The sequence below is a fragment of the Entelurus aequoreus genome, linkage group LG04 (genome assembly GCF_033978785.1).
Source record: "Entelurus aequoreus isolate RoL-2023_Sb linkage group LG04, RoL_Eaeq_v1.1, whole genome shotgun sequence".
NCBI lineage: Eukaryota > Metazoa > Chordata > Actinopteri > Syngnathiformes > Syngnathidae > Entelurus > Entelurus aequoreus.
The window spans coordinates 4187400-4206515 of NC_084734.1; the positions used below are offsets into that span (position 1 = coordinate 4187400).

General features: G+C 38.9%; 2 protein-coding genes across 6 annotated transcripts in view; both read left to right on the forward strand.

Annotated features, from left to right (window-relative positions):
- Positions 1 to 19116, forward strand: part of LOC133648204 (protocadherin beta-16-like) — a 191420-nt gene that overhangs the window by 19328 nt on the left and 152976 nt on the right. For 2 of the 5 annotated variants that reach the window (XM_062044047.1, XM_062044052.1), the window contains exon 1: positions 14349 to 16751. The exons of 1 other annotated variant lie outside the window; for it this stretch is intronic. In XM_062044047.1, the coding sequence (XP_061900031.1) occupies positions 14349 to 16751 (2403 nt within the window). Of the gene's footprint in view, positions 1 to 3592; positions 6163 to 14348; positions 16752 to 19116 lie in introns of those variants that run through there. 2 more of the 5 variants (XM_062044042.1, XM_062044045.1) reach the window with 2 other exon arrangements.
- Positions 8932 to 11497, forward strand: LOC133648062 (protocadherin beta-16-like). The gene has a single exon (XM_062043843.1). It carries the CDS (start codon positions 9059 to 9061, stop codon positions 11495 to 11497), a length of 2439 nt encoding a protein of 812 aa, XP_061899827.1. The 5' UTR covers positions 8932 to 9058.

Genomic DNA, 19116 nt, shown 5'->3' on the forward strand with positions numbered 1-19116 from the left:
CTTTCTTGTATCTGCTTCTCACAGAGACATAAAACAAGTGCACCTTCTTACATACGTCACATACTGTCACGCGTGCAACGTCATACGCTCTCACGGAGCAGACCAGTAGCGACATGGTAAAGTTAGTTGTGATGCTAGCGGTGTGGTAACAAATGAAGGAAGAATTAATTCCCGAGAAAAACAGCAGGGGGTCCATCGTCTGGCGGTGGTTTGGCTTTAAGCGGGAAGATGTTTTACAAGTATGCGGCAAAAGCGTTGCTACAAAAAGTAGCAGCACTGCTAATATGTAGCATCATTTGAAAAGTCACCCTCTTGAGAATGAAGAGTGCTTGAAACTCTGCATGTCAACATCTCCAGCTGGTGCCACACCAACAAAATGGCCAAGCAACCATTTTCACATCAACACCGTATGAAACAAATAGTCAACAACAGAAGGAGATAACGTCTGCAGGAACCTACCACATAGTGAAGGACATACACTATTTGATTACCTATTATGCAGCTCATTTTTATTTGACACTTATTGAAATATCTTGTGTGACATCATGCACAAAAGTGCACTTTATATGTTTTAAACTATTGTAGTGGCGTTCTGTACAAAAAGTGCACTTTAATTTAGTGTTGTTTTGATTTGTCATCTTAGTGACATCATGCACAAAAGTGCACTAATAGCTTGTTTTAAAATGTCTCTGACAATCTTGCACTTTCTGTTTTGTAAATGACATGAATGTTTGTGCCACTGCTTAATAACTGTTTCATAAATACACTTTTAGTTGTGGTTTCCCTCTCTGCATGAAAGTTTAAAAGTAGCATATATTAATGCAGTATGAAGAAGAATGTTTTAATGTAGACACATAGAATCATCATACTGCTGTGATTATATGCATCAAGTGTTCATTCAAGGCTAAGGCAAAATATCCACATATATATGTTGTATGGTGACATGGACTAAACATATCCACATATATATGGTGTATCGTGACATGGACTAAACATATCCACATATATATGGTGTATCGTGACATGGACTAAACATATCCACATATATATGGTGTATCGTGACATGGACTAAACATATCCACATATATATGGTGTATGGTGACATGGACTAAACATATCCACATATATATGGTGTATCGTGACATGGACTAAAAATATCGAGATTTTAATAAAAGGCCATATCGTCCAGCCCTTCTTGCAGGGCATGACTGGCTATTGAATCACTCCAAAATGGATAAATAACTCCACAAATAACAACCTTGTACTTGTAGATTATATTATGCAGATTTATGCAAACTAAGGTTTAACAAAAATGTCACATTCCATACTAGCATGGATATTCAAATATATACAATAGTTGTCTTTACCCCTTTGAAATTGTATTTCATATTTTCTCAAATGTACAACAAATTATTGTTCTGTTCACAAACACGTCCTCATTGACTTTTGGTTGTTGTTTTAATCGTTATGTTGTTATGTATCACTGCTCAACATTAGCTTTTTGTGAAACGCTAATATTAATTTAAAACAACCTTTCTGCCACCTAAAACATTAACGTGAAAATGCTCTATTTTGCCACAGAGCAGCTATAACTTCCATCCATCCATTTTCTACCGTTTGTCCCTTTCGGGGTCACGGAGGGTGCTGGAGCCTATCTCAGCTGCATCCGGGCGGAAGGCGGGGTACACGCTGGACAAGTCGCCACCTCAACACAGGGCCAACACAGATAGACAGACAACATTCAAACTCACATTCACACACTAGAGACCATTTAGTGTTGCCAATCAACCTATCCCCAGGTGCATGTCTTTGGAGGTGGGAGGGGCCTATCCCCAGGTGCATGTCTTTGGAGGTGGGAGGGGCCTATCTCCAGGTGCATGTCTTTGGAGGTGGGAGGAAGCCGGAGTCCCCGCAGTCATGCAAACACTTAAAAGCAGTATACACTTGTGCATTTGTGCCATACCATAATGACAGCTTGAACACGAGTTTGTTTATTAAATTGATTCAATCACTAGCTACTAAATGCAAGCAATAGTCAAAATGTATTCTGAGAAGACTAAAAGGAAACACTCAGTTTTAAATTATGTGAATGGGATTGAACCCCAGTGGTTGCAGGGGAGACTGGAGCCTATCCCAGCTGCATTTGGGCGGAGGACGGGGTACACCCTGGACAAGTTGCCACCTCATATATATATATATATAAATATATATATATATATATATATATATATATATATATATATATATATATATATATATATATATATATATATATATATATATATATATATATACATATATATATATATATATATATATATATATATATATATATATATATATACATATATATATATATATATATATATATGTATATACATATATACATATATATATATATATATATATATATATATATATATATATATATATATATATATATATATATATATATATATATATATATATATATATATATGTACTACCGTTCAAAAGTTTGGGGTCACATTGAAATGTCCTTATTTTTGAAGGAAAAGCACTGTACTTTTCAATGAAGATAACTTTAAACTAGTCTTAACTTCAAAGAAATACACTCCATACATTGCTAATGTGGTAAATGCCCTTTGAGACACTTGTGATTTAGGGCTATATAAATAAACATTGATTGATTGATTGATTGATAAATGACCATTCTAGCTGCAAATGTCTGGTTTTTGGTGCAATATCTACATAGGTGTATAGAGGCCCATTTCCAGCAACTATCACTCCAGTGTTCTAATGGTACAATGTGTTTGCTCATTGGCTCAGAAGGCTAATTGATGATTAGAAAACCCTTGTGCAATCATGTTCACACATCTGAAAACACTTTAGCTCGTTACAGAAGCTACAAAACTGACCTTCCTTTGAGCAGATTGAGTTTCTGGAGCATCACATTTGTGGGGTCAATGAAATGCTCAAAATGGCCAGAAAAAGAGAACTTTCATCTCAAACTCGACAGTCTATTCTTGTTCTTAGAAATGAAGGCTATTCCACTAAATTGTTCGGGTAACCCCAAACTTTTGAACGGTAGTGTGTATATATATATATATATATATATATATATATATATATATCCCTGTCAAGAATGATTTAAACCAGGGGTGCCCAGACTTTTTCAGCAGGCGAGCTACTTTTCAAATGACCAAGTCGAGGTGAGCTACATCAATATATATATATATATATATATATATATATGTGTGTGTGTGTGTGTATATATGTGTATATATATACATATATGTGTATATATATATATATATATATATATACATATATATATGTGTATATATATGTGTATGTATATATATATATATATATATATATATATATATATATATATATATATATATATATATATATATATATATATATATATATATATATATATATATATATATATATATATGTTTTATTGTATTCCTGTATATGGACGTTTCACTATAACAGGCCATATGCGTATATGACAGTGAGCTTCATTTTGTAAAGTGTGCAGTATTCTGCAGTTCATGTGTTTGGACTGTCAGGGCCGCTATTGACTATGAAATCCCCTCCTTTCCTTGTCCAATATCCAGCACACAAAGATCCACACATTCACTTTAGCAGAGCAGGGCGCAGGGACACATCATTGCTGCCATTTTATATTTCAAGCAACAATTCCTCATGCACTATTTCTTCCATCGGAAGGATTTAAACACGCTTTTTGTTTCTCATTTGGACGGACGCGCGCCGGATGGAATAATGAAGCGGCAAGTAGGATTTCTATTGTTCATCTGTGCGTGTTTCGTCGGCTCGGTTACCGGGCAGGTCTCCTACTCCATCCCGGAGGAAATGAGCAAGGGTTCTCTGGTCGGGAACATAGCGCGTGATTTAGGCGTGCCGGTGAAAAGACTGAAGTCCGGTAAAGCGCGCATTTACTCGGAGGACAATGCAGATTACATGGAGCTGAACAGAGAAAGGGGAGTGCTGGTCGTGAAGGAGAGGATGGACCGGGAGGCGCTGTGCGGCCAGACGACGCCTTGCGCGCTACATCTGCAGATCACGCTGGAGGACCCCATCGAATTCTTCACCGTCACCGTCGAAATTAGCGACATTAACGACAACGCCCCCGCCTTCAAAAAGGATGAGATGACGTTTAAAATAAGTGAGACGGCTGCGATTGGAGCCAAATTCGTGCTGGAAAGAGCTGAGGATTTAGACGTCGGCGTGAACGGATTGCAGGGATACTCCTTAAAGCCCACCGAGCATTTCCATCTGAAAATACAAAATCAGCAGGATGGAAGTAAAAGGGTGGAGATGGTTTTGAAAAAAGCTCTAGATCGAGAAGCTAAAGAACAGCTGTCTTTAATTCTCACTGCGGCTGATGGCGGAGATCCGCATCTGACAGGAACAATGCGCATAGAAATTGCCGTTCTAGATGCAAACGACAATGCGCCGGTTTTTACGCAGGAGACATATAGAGTCACTGTGGCGGAGACTGCTCCAAAGGGCACCATTTTGAGCACCGTGAGTGCTGTAGATGCCGATGAAGGCTCCAATGGAGAAGTGTCATATTCAATAACCAACACATTAGATAAGATTATGTTTGAAATTAATGAGGAAACTGGTGTGGTGTCTTTAACCGGAGTCTTAGATTATGAAAAGGTGCATCGTTATGAAATATTTGTGCAAGCTAGTGATGAAGGAGGGCTGACAGATTCATGCAAAATTATTGTAGAGGTGACTGACACAAATGATAACCCTCCCTCTATAAACGTCATGTCTAAAACGAGTTCTATCTCGGAGAATTCGACGCCAGGGACTGTGGTGACTATTTTTAATGTGCAGGATCCTGACTCGGGAGACAATGGCAATGTTGCGTGTTTTATTGATGAAAACATGCCCTTTCTGATGAAAAGTACGTCTAAAAAGTTTTTTAGTTTGGTGACAGACGGTGAATTAGACCGAGAGAGGTCGAGTGAGTATAACATCACAGTGATGTGCTCTGATGAGGGAGTGCCCTCCCTCTCCAGCAGCGTCACTCTCACCTTACACATCTCAGATGTGAACGACAACGCACCTGTCTTTGAGAGGAGCTCATATGAGGCCTCCATTGTAGAAAACAACACTCCAGGTCTTTCTATATTCACAGTGAAAGCCAGAGACGCTGACTGGAACCAGAACGCTCGCCTCTCTTACATGCTGGAGGACTCCTCTGTTAACGGAGTGCCAGTCTCCTCATATGTGTCTGTTAGTGCTGATAGTGGAGTCATCCATGCAGTGCGCTCTTTTGACTACGAGCACCTGAAAGAGTTTCATTTCCGCGTCAGAGCTCAGGATGGAGGTTCTCCTCCTCTCAGCAGCAACGTGAGCGTTCGCATCCTGATCCAGGACCAGAACGACAACACCCCCCAGGTCCTGTACCCGGTCCAGACGGGCGGCTCGGTGCTGGCTGAAATGGTGCCTCGTTCAGCAGATGTGGGCTACCTGGTGACTAAAGTGGTGGCTGTTGATGTGGACTCTGGACAGAACGCCTGGCTCTCCTATAAAGTGCACAAAGCCACAGACAGGGCGCTGTTTGAAGTGGGCCTACACAATGGAGAAATAAGAACTGTCCGCCAAGTCACTGATAAAGATGCTGTCAAACAAAGACTGAGTGTTCTAGTGGAGGACAACGGGCAGCCCTCTCGTTCAGCTACAGTCATTGTTAACGTGGCGGTGGCGGACAGCTTCCCTGAAGTGCTGTCAGAGTTCACTGACTTTAGCATGCACGACAAGGAGTACAATGACAAGCTGACTTTTTACTTAGTCTTGGCTTTGGCTGTAGTCTCCTTCCTCTTCATCACCTGCTTGCTGCTCATCATATCAGTCAAAGTGTACAGGTGGAGACAGTCTCGCGTCCTGTACCACTCCAACCTCCCTGTCATTCCATATTATCCACCACGTTACTCAGACACTTTGGGGACAGGGACTCTCCAACACGTGTACAATTACGAGGTGTGCAGGACCACCGACTCCAGGAAAAGTGACTTTAAGTTGGACAGAGCTGCTAGTCACAATGTGCTAGTAATGGACCCCAGTTCTACAGGAACCATGCAGAAGATACACAGTGAAAGGAACATCTTGGATGAACCTGACTCTCCTCTCGAGGTTGGTCACTTCTGTTTTGCATTAACTAAACAATAGATTTTTCTATTTGAATGTTATACATGTAATGCATGGCTGTGGATGACCAGAACATATCAAAGAGGGCATTTTCCAATTGTTTTTCACAGTAACCCTTCATGTCAATCCCATAGATTTGTTGGTGCTTCATGAGTTTGTTCACATTAGTTGTTTTTGTCATTGCGTTATGGTTATGGTCACTGTTTGCAAGCTTTACGCAGCTGCCTAAAGGGCGCTAGCTTTCAAAAGTGTTGTAAACATTATATCCTGCCCTCTCGGTCTGAGCCTGCAAACTGTACCCCACGTAAACACACACACACGCAGGAAAAAGTAAAGAGAATAAACATCAGTAAAAGTACAACATTGGTGTAACCAGAAGTCAAACATATGAAACATACACTGTCAGTTAAAACTATTTGTTACTAGCCAGGGTTAGCTATACTATGCAACGCTATAGCTATTCCAAGGCATTTTTACCAACTAAGTAGTTAAATAAAAAATAAATGTACATTTAAAGCAAACATAAAAACATGGCTGTATTGTGTGATTGCACTAGTGTGTGTGCTCCAAGCAGGCAAGGCAACAAGTGTTTCCACCACTTTATAACGTACGCCACTGGCACACAACAAAATGGAGAGCATGCATATGGTTTCACCATTAACAAGTTGCAGATGAGGGTAAAAGTAGTTGGCTAATTTGCAAAAATCAAGCTATTAACGTTAGTTATAATTGAATGTGTTTGACAACATCGACAAAGAAGATTCATTTGTTTGAGAAATCAATAACAGGATTGTTTAGACCAGATCCAATACATGTGTTTGCTACAAAAGCAGTGTTTGGAAATGCGTATTGTTTTATTCACCGGTTCTACAGGAATGTAGCAATCGTAGCATGATATTGAAATCATGTTGTATACGAATGTCTCACCACTACTCAAAAGTATCTCCATATTATTATCTTCCTTCTTGATTAGTCTCATCATTGGTTGGTGGCTATACTTTCTCTTCAACTGTTGTTTTCGGCCTTCCGTGTGAACAAACAGATTTTGGGGCAAGTTGTCAGCCATGACTGAAAATTGTTTGTCGCTTCTTAGACTGCTTTTGTGTATGAGACAGCTGTGACTGACAGCCATTAACATCACTCTTTGGTGGACTAATCATTTGTATTCAATATAATTAGTAATCGTGAAATGTATATACATTTAAACAATATATGTATATGATCTTTTAAACCACGAATGGTAACAAAAGATAGCTGGTTGTGGTCTTGTTATATTTTGTGGTATTGCAAAAAGGTAACTTTGAGAAAGTTGCAAACAGCCCCTTTTAATTTTCATCACCGATGTCATGTTGCTTATGAAAAAAAGTGGTTGTTAAGACTGTACTTGTTGATACCATGAATTACCATGAATTGATTAACGTGGACCCCGACTTAAACAAGTTGAAAAATGTATTCGGGTGTTACCATTTAGTGATCAATTGTACGGAATATGCACTGTACTGTGCAATCTACTAATAAAAGTTTCAATCAATCAATCAATCAATCAATATTTGTATTTTTAGTCTAATTCTGTTTGATTTGTTCCCAGGTGCCTACACCACAAATTAAATAATGTGTAGTTCCGAAAGCAAACTATTGCCAGGTATAAATATCAAAGATGCTTTTATAAAGAGTTGATGCAGTTCTTCGCAAGACATGACAGGCCAACAACAAAAAAAGGTAATTCATTTAGAAAGTGTTATGACTCCAAAAGTAGCCTTCTTTTTTGTACACTTTTAGAAACAGTAGTACCAGCAGTCTTTATTCACTAAACCTAAACTCAAAAGGATTACTTGTAGTAATAATAATGATAATATTATTAATAATCATAATTATAATGATTCATATTATAATAATTATTAATATTGTATTATATTATATCATACACTGATTATTTAATAATAATGGTAATAATAATACTTACAGTAGGATGATGATTATTATTATTGATATAATAATTATGCATACATGTATATATATTTATTATTATTATTATTATCATTACGACTTATTACGACTTATTATTATTATTATGTCTTTAAAAAAATATTTAAAGTTGCAGAGAAGCATAAAAATTACCAAGATACAAAAAATAAATATAATTTGATCATACTTTGTAAAAGCCACTCTAAACATAGAACACTGCTACTGCTACTCATAGCATTAATAATAAAACAAAAATATCATAACAATAAGAATTCTAATTAAAAGTGTGTTTCATTTTGTTTGAAAACATCTTACGTAACAAAAGAAAAATGCAAATATTAAAATCGAGCTAATTCGTTGAGCTTTTTTACTCATCTCTGCAAGTTTTGTTTTTTGTTTTGTTTTCTGGATTGTCTATGCTGTGTTATTTATTCAGGTTGTATTAATCATGACTTAATATATAATCCTAAATCAAGCATGCATGTTTATATAAATATATACTTTGCTTTAAAAAAACAACAACATATTGGCCTATCTGTAGTTAAATTAAATGTTCTTGATGCAGATGTATATATAAACCATTAACTATACTTAAACCCTTTTCCCAGAGATATATAATTTTTTGTAGATGTTTAAAAAAAAAAAGGACGTTATTATTTTTATACACATTTAATTTAATGTATTTTCAGAATATTGTTTGAGGCCTTGAGCAGAAAGAGCAGACATTGGCCAGAGTGTGGCAGTCTTCCACAGGACTTCAGTCAGTCCCTCCCTCTTACACAATGACGTTTCACACAATAAAGCAGTCATTTCCACGCAGTCTTCGCTGCAGGAACATCGACTGCTGTTGTCTCTCCTCATCATTTTGTTGGGATTAACACAGATTTTTGTTTTTTTACTATAAATTGGGTGAAATATGGATTTTAAGACAATGACGCGTCAAGTTCTGTTGCTCATCTTGATCACCTCTTTCTTGTCCGTGCTCGGCCAAGTCAGCTACTCGATCCCGGAGGAACTGGAGAAAGGATCTTTGGTGTCTAACGTGGCTCAGGATTTAGGTTTGGACCTGAAAAGACTGAAATCAGGGCGAGCTCGGATCCATTCAGGAGACAGCAGGGAATATATCGAGCTGGAGAAAGAAAGGGGGCTCCTCCTTGTGAAGGAGAGGATAGACAGAGAGACGCTGTGTGGTGAGACGACGCTCTGTGCTTTGCATTTGCAGATGATTTTGGAAAATCCCATGGAATTGTTTCGTATTACTATTGAAATCACGGACATTAATGACAATCCCCCCACTTTTGCGTCCAGCAGCAAACGCTTTGAAATCAGCGAGTCCGCCATTATCGGCTCTAAATTTGTGCTGGAAAAAGCAATCGACGCTGATATCGGTGCAAATGGTCTGCAAAGCTACTCACTGAGTCCAACTGATAATTTCATCCTTAAAATAGCAAATCAAGCAGATGGACGTAAGAAGGTGGAGATGATACTGCAGAAGCATCTAGATAGAGAGCAGCAGGAGCAGATTTCATTGTTATTAACAGCCTTTGATGGAGGACAACCACGCAGGTCAGGAACAATGCAGATTAATGTGCATGTGTTAGATATAAATGATAACGCTCCAGTGTTCACTAAATCTTCATATAAGGCAACTATTAGTGAAAATGCACCTAAAGGAACCAGTGTGATAACTGTTAGTGCATCTGACAAAGACAGTGGCTCCAATGGGAAAATATCTTATTTAATATCCCAAAACACGCTCAGACTATCTGAAGTTTTTCAGATAAATAGTGATACTGGAGAGGTTATTTTAACAGGTGATATTGATTATGAGCGAGCAAAAGTGTTAGAAATAGATATTGAAGCTGTAGACAATGGAGGACTGTCTGATTCCAGTAAGATCATGATTGATATCATTGATGTTAATGACAACAGTCCTCAAATAAAAATACTTTCTAAATCAGATTCCATTTCTGAGGACTCTGCGGAGAATACTGTTGTTACTATGTTAAGTGTTAATGACCCAGACTCTGGCAGCAATGGAGAAGTTAAGTGTAAAATTAATGAAGATATTCCATTTAAAATAGAAAACAACATGAATGGATTTTATAGTTTAATGACAGAAGTAGCTTTGGATAGAGAATTAGCATCTCAGTATAACATCACAGTGATGTGCTCTGATGAGGGAGTGCCCTCCCTCTCCAGCAGCGTCACTCTCACCTTACACATCTCAGATGTGAACGACAACGCACCTGTCTTTGAGAGGAGCTCATATGAGGCCTCCATTGTAGAAAACAACACTCCAGGTCTTTCTATATTCACAGTGAAAGCCAGAGACGCTGACTGGAACCAGAACGCTCGCCTCTCTTACATGCTGGAGGACTCCTCTGTTAACGGAGTGCCAGTCTCCTCATATGTGTCTGTTAGTGCTGATAGTGGAGTCATCCATGCAGTGCGCTCTTTGGACTACGAGCACCTGAAAGAGTTTCATTTCCGCGTCAGAGCTCAGGATGGAGGTTCTCCTCCTCTCAGCAGCAACGTGAGCGTCCGCGTCCTGATCCAGGACCAGAACGACAACGCCCCCCAGGTCCTGTACCCGGTCCAGACGGGCGGCTCGGTGCTGGCTGAAATGGTGCCTCGTTCAGCAGATGTGGGCTACCTGGTGACTAAAGTGGTGGCTGTTGATGTGGACTCTGGACAGAACGCCTGGCTCTCCTATAAAGTGCACAAAGCCACAGACAGGGCGCTGTTTGAAGTGGGCCTACACAATGGAGAAATAAGAACTGTCCGCCAAGTCACTGATAAAGATGCTGTCAAACAAAGACTGAGTGTTCTAGTGGAGGACAACGGGCAGCCCTCTCGTTCAGCTACAGTCATTGTTAACGTGGCGGTGGCGGACAGCTTCCCTGAAGTGCTGTCAGAGTTCACTGACTTTAGCATGCACGACAAGGAGTACAATGACAAGCTGACTTTTTACTTAGTCTTGGCTTTGGCTGTAGTCTCCTTCCTCTTCATCACCTGCTTGCTGCTCATCATATCAGTCAAAGTGTACAGGTGGAGACAGTCTCGCGTCCTGTACCACTCCAACCTCCCTGTCATTCCATATTATCCACCACGTTACTCAGACACTTTGGGGACAGGGACTCTCCAACACGTGTACAATTACGAGGTGTGCAGGACCACAGACTCCAGGAAAAGTGACTTTAAGTTGGACGGAGCTGGTAGTCACAATGTGCTAGTAATGGACCCCAGTTCTACAGGAACCATGCAGAAGATACACAGTGAAAGGAACATCTTGGATGAACCCGACTCTCCTTTCGAGGTTGGTCACTTCTGTTTTGCATTAACTAAACAATAGATTTTTCTATTTGAATGTTATACATGTAATGCATGGCTGTGGATGACCAGAACATATCAAAGAGGGCATTTTCCAATTGTTTTTCACAGTAACCCTTCATGTCAATCCCATAGATTTGTTGGTGCTTCATGAGTTTGTTCACATTAGTTGTTTTTGTCATTGCGTCATGGTTATGGTCACTGTTTGCAATCTTTACGCAGCTGCCTAAAGGGCACTAGCTTTCAAAAGTGGTGTAAACATTATATCCTGCCCTCTCGGTCTGAGCCTGCAAACTGTACCCCACGTAAACACACACACACGCAGGAAAAAGTAAAGAGAATAAGCATCAGTAAAAGTACAACATTGGTGTAACCAGAAGTCAAACATATGAAACATACACTGTCAGCTAAAACTATTTGTTACTAGCCAGGGTTAGCTATACTATGCAACGCTATAGCTATTCCAAGGCATTTTTACCAACTAGGTAGTTAAATAAAAAATAAATATACATTTAAAGCAAACATAAAAACATGGATGTAATGTGTGATTGCACTAGTGTGTAGGCTCTAAGCAGGCAAGGCAACAAGTGTTTCCACCACTTTATAACATACGCCACTGGCACACAACGAAATGGAGAGCATGCATATGGTTTCACCGTTAACAAGTTGCAGATGAGGGTAAAAGTAGTTGGCTAATTTGCAAAAATGAAGCTATTAACGTTAGTTATAATTGAATGTGTTTGACAACATCGACAAAGAAGATTCATTTGTTTGAGAAATCAATAACAGGATTGTTTAGACCAGATCCAATACATGTGTTTGCTACAAAAGCAGTGTTTGGAAATGTGTATGTTTTATACACAGGAATGTAGCAATCGTAGCATGATATTGAAATCATGTTGTATACGAATGTCTCACCACTACTCAAAAGTATCTCCATATTATTATCTTCCTTCTTGATTTATCTCATCATTGGTTGGTGGCTATACTTTCTCTTCAACTGTTGTTTTCGGCCTTCCGTGTAAACAAACAGATTTTGGGGCAAGTTGTCAGCCATGACTGAAAATTGTTTGTCGCCTCTTAGACTGCTTTTGTGTATGAGACAGCTGTGACTGACAGCCATTAACATCACTCTTTGGTGGACTAATCATTTGTATTCAATATAATTAGTAATCGTGAAATGTATATACATTTAAACAATATATTTTCGATCTTTTAAACCACGAATGGTAACAAAAGATAGCTGGTTGTGGTCTTGTTATATTTTGTCATATTGCAAAAAGGTAACTTTGACAAAGTTGCAAACAGCCCCTTTTAATTTTCATTACCGATGTCATGTTGCTTATAAAAAAAAGTGATTGTTAAGACTGTACTTGTTGATACCATATATTACCATGAATTGATTAACGTGGACCCCGACTTAAACAAGTTGAAAAACTTATTCGGGTGTTACTATTTAGTGGTCAATTGTACGGAATATGTACTGTACTGTGCAATCTACTAATAAAAGTTTTAATCAATCAATCAATCAATATTTGTATTTTTAGTCTAATTCTGTTTGGTTTGTTCCCAGGTGCCTACACCAGAAATTAAATAATGTGTAGTTCCGAAAGCAAACTATTGTCAGGTATAAATATCAAAGATGCTTTCATAGAGAGTTGATGCAGTTCTTAGCAAGACATGACAGGCCAACAACAAAAAAAGGTAATTCATTTAGAAAGTGTTCTGACTCCAAAAGTAGCCTTCTTTTTTGTACCTGTAATGTAATCTTTTAGAAACAGTTGTACCAGCAGTCTTTATTCACTAAACCTAAACTCAAAAGGATTACTTGTAGTAATAATAATGATAATATTATTAATAATCATAATTATAATGATTCATATTATAATAATTATTAATATTGTATTATATTATATCATACACTGATTATTTAATAATAATAGTAATAATAATACTTACAGTAGGATGATGATTATCATTATTGATATAATAATTATGCATACATGTATATATATTTATTATTATTATTATTATCATTACGACTTATTACGACTTATTATTATTATTATGTCTTAAAAAATATAGTTAAAGTTGCAGAGGAGCAGAAAAATTACCAAGATACAAAGAATAAATATAATTTGATCATACTTTGTAAAAGCCACTCTAAACATAGAACACTGCTACTGCTACTCATAGCATTAATAATAAAACAAAAATATCATAACAATAAGAATTATAATTAAAATTTGTTTCATTGTGTTTGAAAACATTTTACGTTACAAAAGAAAAATGCAAATAGTAAAATCGAGCTAATTCGTTGAGCTTTTTTACTCATCTCTGCATGTTCTGTTTTTTGTTTTGTTTTCTGGATTGTCTATGCAGTGTTATTTATCCAGGTTGTATTAATCATGACTTTATATATAATCCTAAATCAAGCATGCATGTTTATATAAATATATACTTTGCTTTAAAAAACAACAACATATAGGCCTATCTGTAGTTAAATTAAATGTTCTCGATGCAGATGTATATATAAACCATTAACTATACTTAAACCCTTTTCCCAGAGATATATTATTTTTTGTAGATGTTTAAAAAAAAAGGACGTTATTATTTTTATACACATTTAATTTAATGTATTTTCAGAATATTGTTTGAGGCCTTGAGCAGAAAGAGCAGACATTGGCCAGAGTGTGGCAGTCTTCCACAGGACTTCAGTCAGTCCCTCCCTCTTACACAATGACGTTTCACACAATAAAGCAGTCATTTCCACGCAGTCTTCGCTGCAGGAACATCGACTGCTGTTGTCTCTCCTCATCATTTTGTTGGGATTAACACAGATTTTTGTTTTTTTACTATAAATTGTGTGAAATATGGATTTTAAGACGATGAAGCGTCAAGTTCTGTTGCTCATCTTGATCACCTCTTTCTTGTCCGTGCTCGGCCAAGTCAGCTACTCGATCCCGGAGGAACTGGAGAAAGGATCTTTGGTGTCTAACGTGGCTCAGGATTTAGGTTTGGACCTGAAAAGACTGAAATCAGGGCGAGCTCGGGTCCATTCAGGAGACAGCACGGAATATATCGAGCTGGAGAAAGAAAGGGGGCTCCTCCTTGTGAAGGAGAGGATAGACAGAGAGACGCTGCGTGGTGACACGACGCTCTGTGCTTTGCATTTGCAGATGATTTTGGAAAATCCCATGGAATTGTTTCGTATTACTATTGAAATCACGGACATTAATGACAATTCTCCCACTTTTGCGTCCAGCAGCAAACGCTTTGAAATCAGCGAGTCCGCCATTATCGGCTCTAAATTTGTGCTGGAAAAAGCAATCGACGCTGATATCGGTGCAAATGGTCTGCAAAGCTACTCACTGAGTCCAACTGATAATTTCATCCTTAAAATAGCAAATCAAGCAGATGGACGTAAGAAGGTGGAGATGATACTGCAGAAGCATCTAGATAGAGAGCAGCAGGAGCAGATTTCATTGTTATTAACAGCCTTTGATGGAGGACAACCACGCAGGTCAGGAACAATGCAGATTAATGTGCATGTGTTAGATGTAAATGATAACGCTCCAGTGTTCACTAAATCTTCATATAAGGCAACTATTAGTGAAAATGCACCTAAAGGAACCAGTGTGATAACTGTTAGTGCATCTGACAAAGACAGTGGCTCTAATGGGAAAATATCTTATTTAATATCCCAAAACACGCTCAGACTATCTGAAGTGTTTCAGATAAATAGTGATACTGGAGAGGTTATTTTAACAGGTGATATTGATTATGAGCGAGCAAAGGTGTTAGAAATAGATATTGAAGCTGTAGACAATGGAGGACTGTCTGATTCCAGTAAGATCATGATTGATATCATTGATGTTAATGACAACAGTCCTCAAATGAAAATACTTTCTAAATCAGATTCCATTTCTGAGGACTCTGCGGAGAATACTGTTGTTACTATGTTAAGTGTTAATGACCCAGACTCTGGCAGCAATGGAGAAGTTAAGTGTAAAATTAATGAAGATATTCCATTTAAAATAGAAAACAATATGAATGGATTTTATAGTTTAATGACAGATGTAGCCTTGGATAGAGAATTAGCATCTCAGTATAACATCACAGTGATGTGCTCTGATGAGGGAGTGCCCTCCCTCTCCAGCAGCGTCACTCTCACCTTACACATCTCAGATGTGAACGACAACGCACCTGTCTTTGAGAGGAGCTCATATGAGGCCTCCATTGGAGAAAACAACACTCCAGGTCTTTCTATATTCACAGTGAAAGCCAGAGACGCTGACTGGAACCAGAACGCTCGCCTCTCTTACATGCTGGAGGACTCCTCTGTTAACGGAGTGCCAGTCTCCTCATATGTGTCTGTTAGTGCTGATAGTGGAGTCATCCATGCAGTGCGCTCTTTTGACTACGAGCACCTGAAAGAGTTTCATTTCCGCGTCAGAGCTCAGGATGGAGGTTCTCCTCCTCTCAGCAGCAACGTGAGCGTCCGCGTCCTGATCCAGGACCAGAACGACAACGCCCCCCAGGTCCTGTACCCGGTCCAGACGGGCGGCTCGGTGCTGGCTGAAATGGTGCCTCGTTCAGCAGATGTGGGCTACCTGGTGACTAAAGTGGTGGCTGTTGATGTGGACTCTGGACAGAACGCCTGGCTCTCCTATAAAGTGCACAAAGCCACAGACAGGGCGCTGTTTGAAGTGGGCCTACACAATGGAGAAATAAGAACTGTCCGCCAAGTCACTGATAAAGATGCTGTCAAACAAAGACTGAGTGTTCTAGTGGAGGACAACGGGCAGCCCTCTCGTTCAGCTACAGTCATTGTTAACGTGGCGGTGGCGGACAGCTTCCCTGAAGTGCTGTCAGAGTTCACTGACTTTAGCATGCACGACAAGGAGTACAATGACAAGCTGACTTTTTACTTAGTCTTGGCTTTGGCTGTAGTCTCCTTCCTCTTCATCACCTGCTTGCTGCTCATCATATCAGTCAAAGTGTACAGGTGGAGACAGTCTCGCGTCCTCTACCACTCCAACCTCCCTGTCATTCCATATTATCCACCACGTTACTCAGACACTTTGGGGACAGGGACTCTCCAACACGTGTACAATTACGAGGTGTGCAGGACCACCGACTCCAGGAAAAGTGACTTTAAGTTGGACAGAGCTGCTAGTCACAACGTGCTAGTAATGGACCCCAGTTCTACAGGAACCATGCAGAAGATACACAGTGAAAGGAACATCCTGGATGAACCCGACTCTCCTTTAGAGGTTGGTTACTTGTGCTTTATTTGAATTTAGTGAATATGTACTATGTTTGCCTTTCTTTGAGTGGTTGTAACCCACCATAGTGTATTGCACCAGGCATCCTCGGAGTGTTTTTGACAGTTTATTGTCACTGTCTGATGTCAGTTAAATATTTCAATCTGGAAGTTAGTGTCAGGAATCCACGCATGTTTACATTACTTGTTTGTGGTGAGCATTTTAAATGTAAAACAAACTGGCATGAGTCGAGCATTCTAAACTCTACAAAATTATACTCTAGTTTTTTTTTATTTCCAGATGAACCATAAACTGATTGGACTTTGCTAAATATCATATTAAATGCCATATTATGGGCCTGATCTACTAAAGATGGGAATGTACTAAAACACATGCAAACTTGATAAGACACGCAAAGCTGATCTACTAAACTGTCTCTCTCAAGTGAGTAGAATAAGGAGTGCATTCATATTAGTGTCTGTCTCATGAACATGCAGAATATATGCTTGATTGATTGATTGAAACTTTTATTAGTAGGTTGCACAGTGAAGTACATATTCCGTACAATTGACCACTAAATGGTAACACCCCAATAAGTTTTTCAACTTGTTTAAGTCGGGGTCCACTTAAATTGATTCATGATACAGATATATACTATCAAATATATACTAACATCATAAAACAGTTATCACACAAGATAATCATCAGAGTATATACATGGAATTATTTACTTTATTTACATTATTTACAATCCGGGGTGTGGGATATGGAGGGCAGGGGGCGGGGGTTAAGTTTGGTTGGTATCAACACTTCTGTCATCAACAATCAGCATCAACAATTGCATCATCAGAGAAATGGACATTGAAACAGTGTAGGTCTGACTTGGTAGGATATGTACAGCAAGTAGTGGACATAGTGAGAGAGAGATCAGAAAGCACAAGAAAAAGTATCTATATTTGATTATCTACATTTGATTATTTACAATCCGGGGAGGGTGTTAGTTTAGGGTTGTAGCTGCCTGGAGGTGTACTTTTATTGCGGTTTTGAAGGAGGATAGAGATGCCCTTTCTTTTACACCTGTTGGGAGCGCATTCCACATTGATGTGGCATAGAAAAAGAATGAGTTAAGACCTTTGTTAGATCGGAATCTGGGTTTAACGTGGTTAGTGGAGCTCCCCCTGGTGTTGTGGTTATGGCGGTCATTTACGTTAAGGAAGTAGTTTGACATGTACTTCGGTATCAGGGAGGTGTAGCGGATTTTATAGACTAGGCTCAGTGCAAGTTGCTGATCATTAGAACGGCCAAAATTCTCAGAGAAGAAAATATTATTATAAATATTCAGCAGGCGCAGTGTGAATTATCAAGGCTGATCATTTTTCTGTGAGCGCTATTTTGCGTCTTTATTTATCACGTCTGAAAAATATGTTCAAACCGACAATGTAACACACATTACTGTGAGAAAGAAGGTGCTCGGCTGCAGAGACAAGACGATAGACCAATAATATTTCGTCCAACGTGTGTATGTGTCAACATATTTGGACTGTCGGGAATAAAAAAATATTAGACATTTTTATTCAGCAATATCATCGCATATTGTTATAGCTGCTGGATGACTAAAGGGCTGTTCAAAACTATTTTAATTGATACGTTTTGATGTCTGCTGGTGTTTGTTTTCAATGCCATTAGTTTTTTTTTGTATCAGAAATATATAATTATATGCCTCCTGTATTAAAACTGTTTTGCAATATGCATTTTCTTGCATTTGGATCATTCCAGACGCATGAATGCGCTAGGGTGCGCTGATGGTCCCGCCTCCCTGCAGAGGCAACGTCACTGTTCTAAAAATAGTTTCTGTTGTCTGTAGATTGTGATTCTGTACTGCAGAAAAGGTGTTGCAGATTATAGATGTTAGCTGCTAGATCCACGACATCGCACACAGGTTGGAGAGCAAAATAACACGGAAGGGGAGTGCACATGATACCAGTAGCACACGCAAAACCTTAGTTTGAATAAGGCGGTCTGCACTACTTTTTAATGTCACACACAGTCTTAGTAGATCACACGCAACACACCCCATGTTTATATTTTGCACACGCTGATTAGCGTGTGGTGTTTGGATCTTAGTAGTCTTTTGCAACCATAAGAGGGTCAATTTAGTGTCATTAACAGTGGCAGTACAGCTGTAGAAAGGGTCAGTTCAGCACCATGGACAGTGGCAGTGCAGCTGCAGCGAGGGTCAGTTCAGCACCATGGACAGTGGCAGTGCAGCTGCAGAGAGCAGCGTATGTCCTACTTTTGAATCCTCCATCCTCATTGAAGTTGAAACCCTTTGCTGGCTGCAGATAATTGATTCGTCACATAATATATGTTTTTA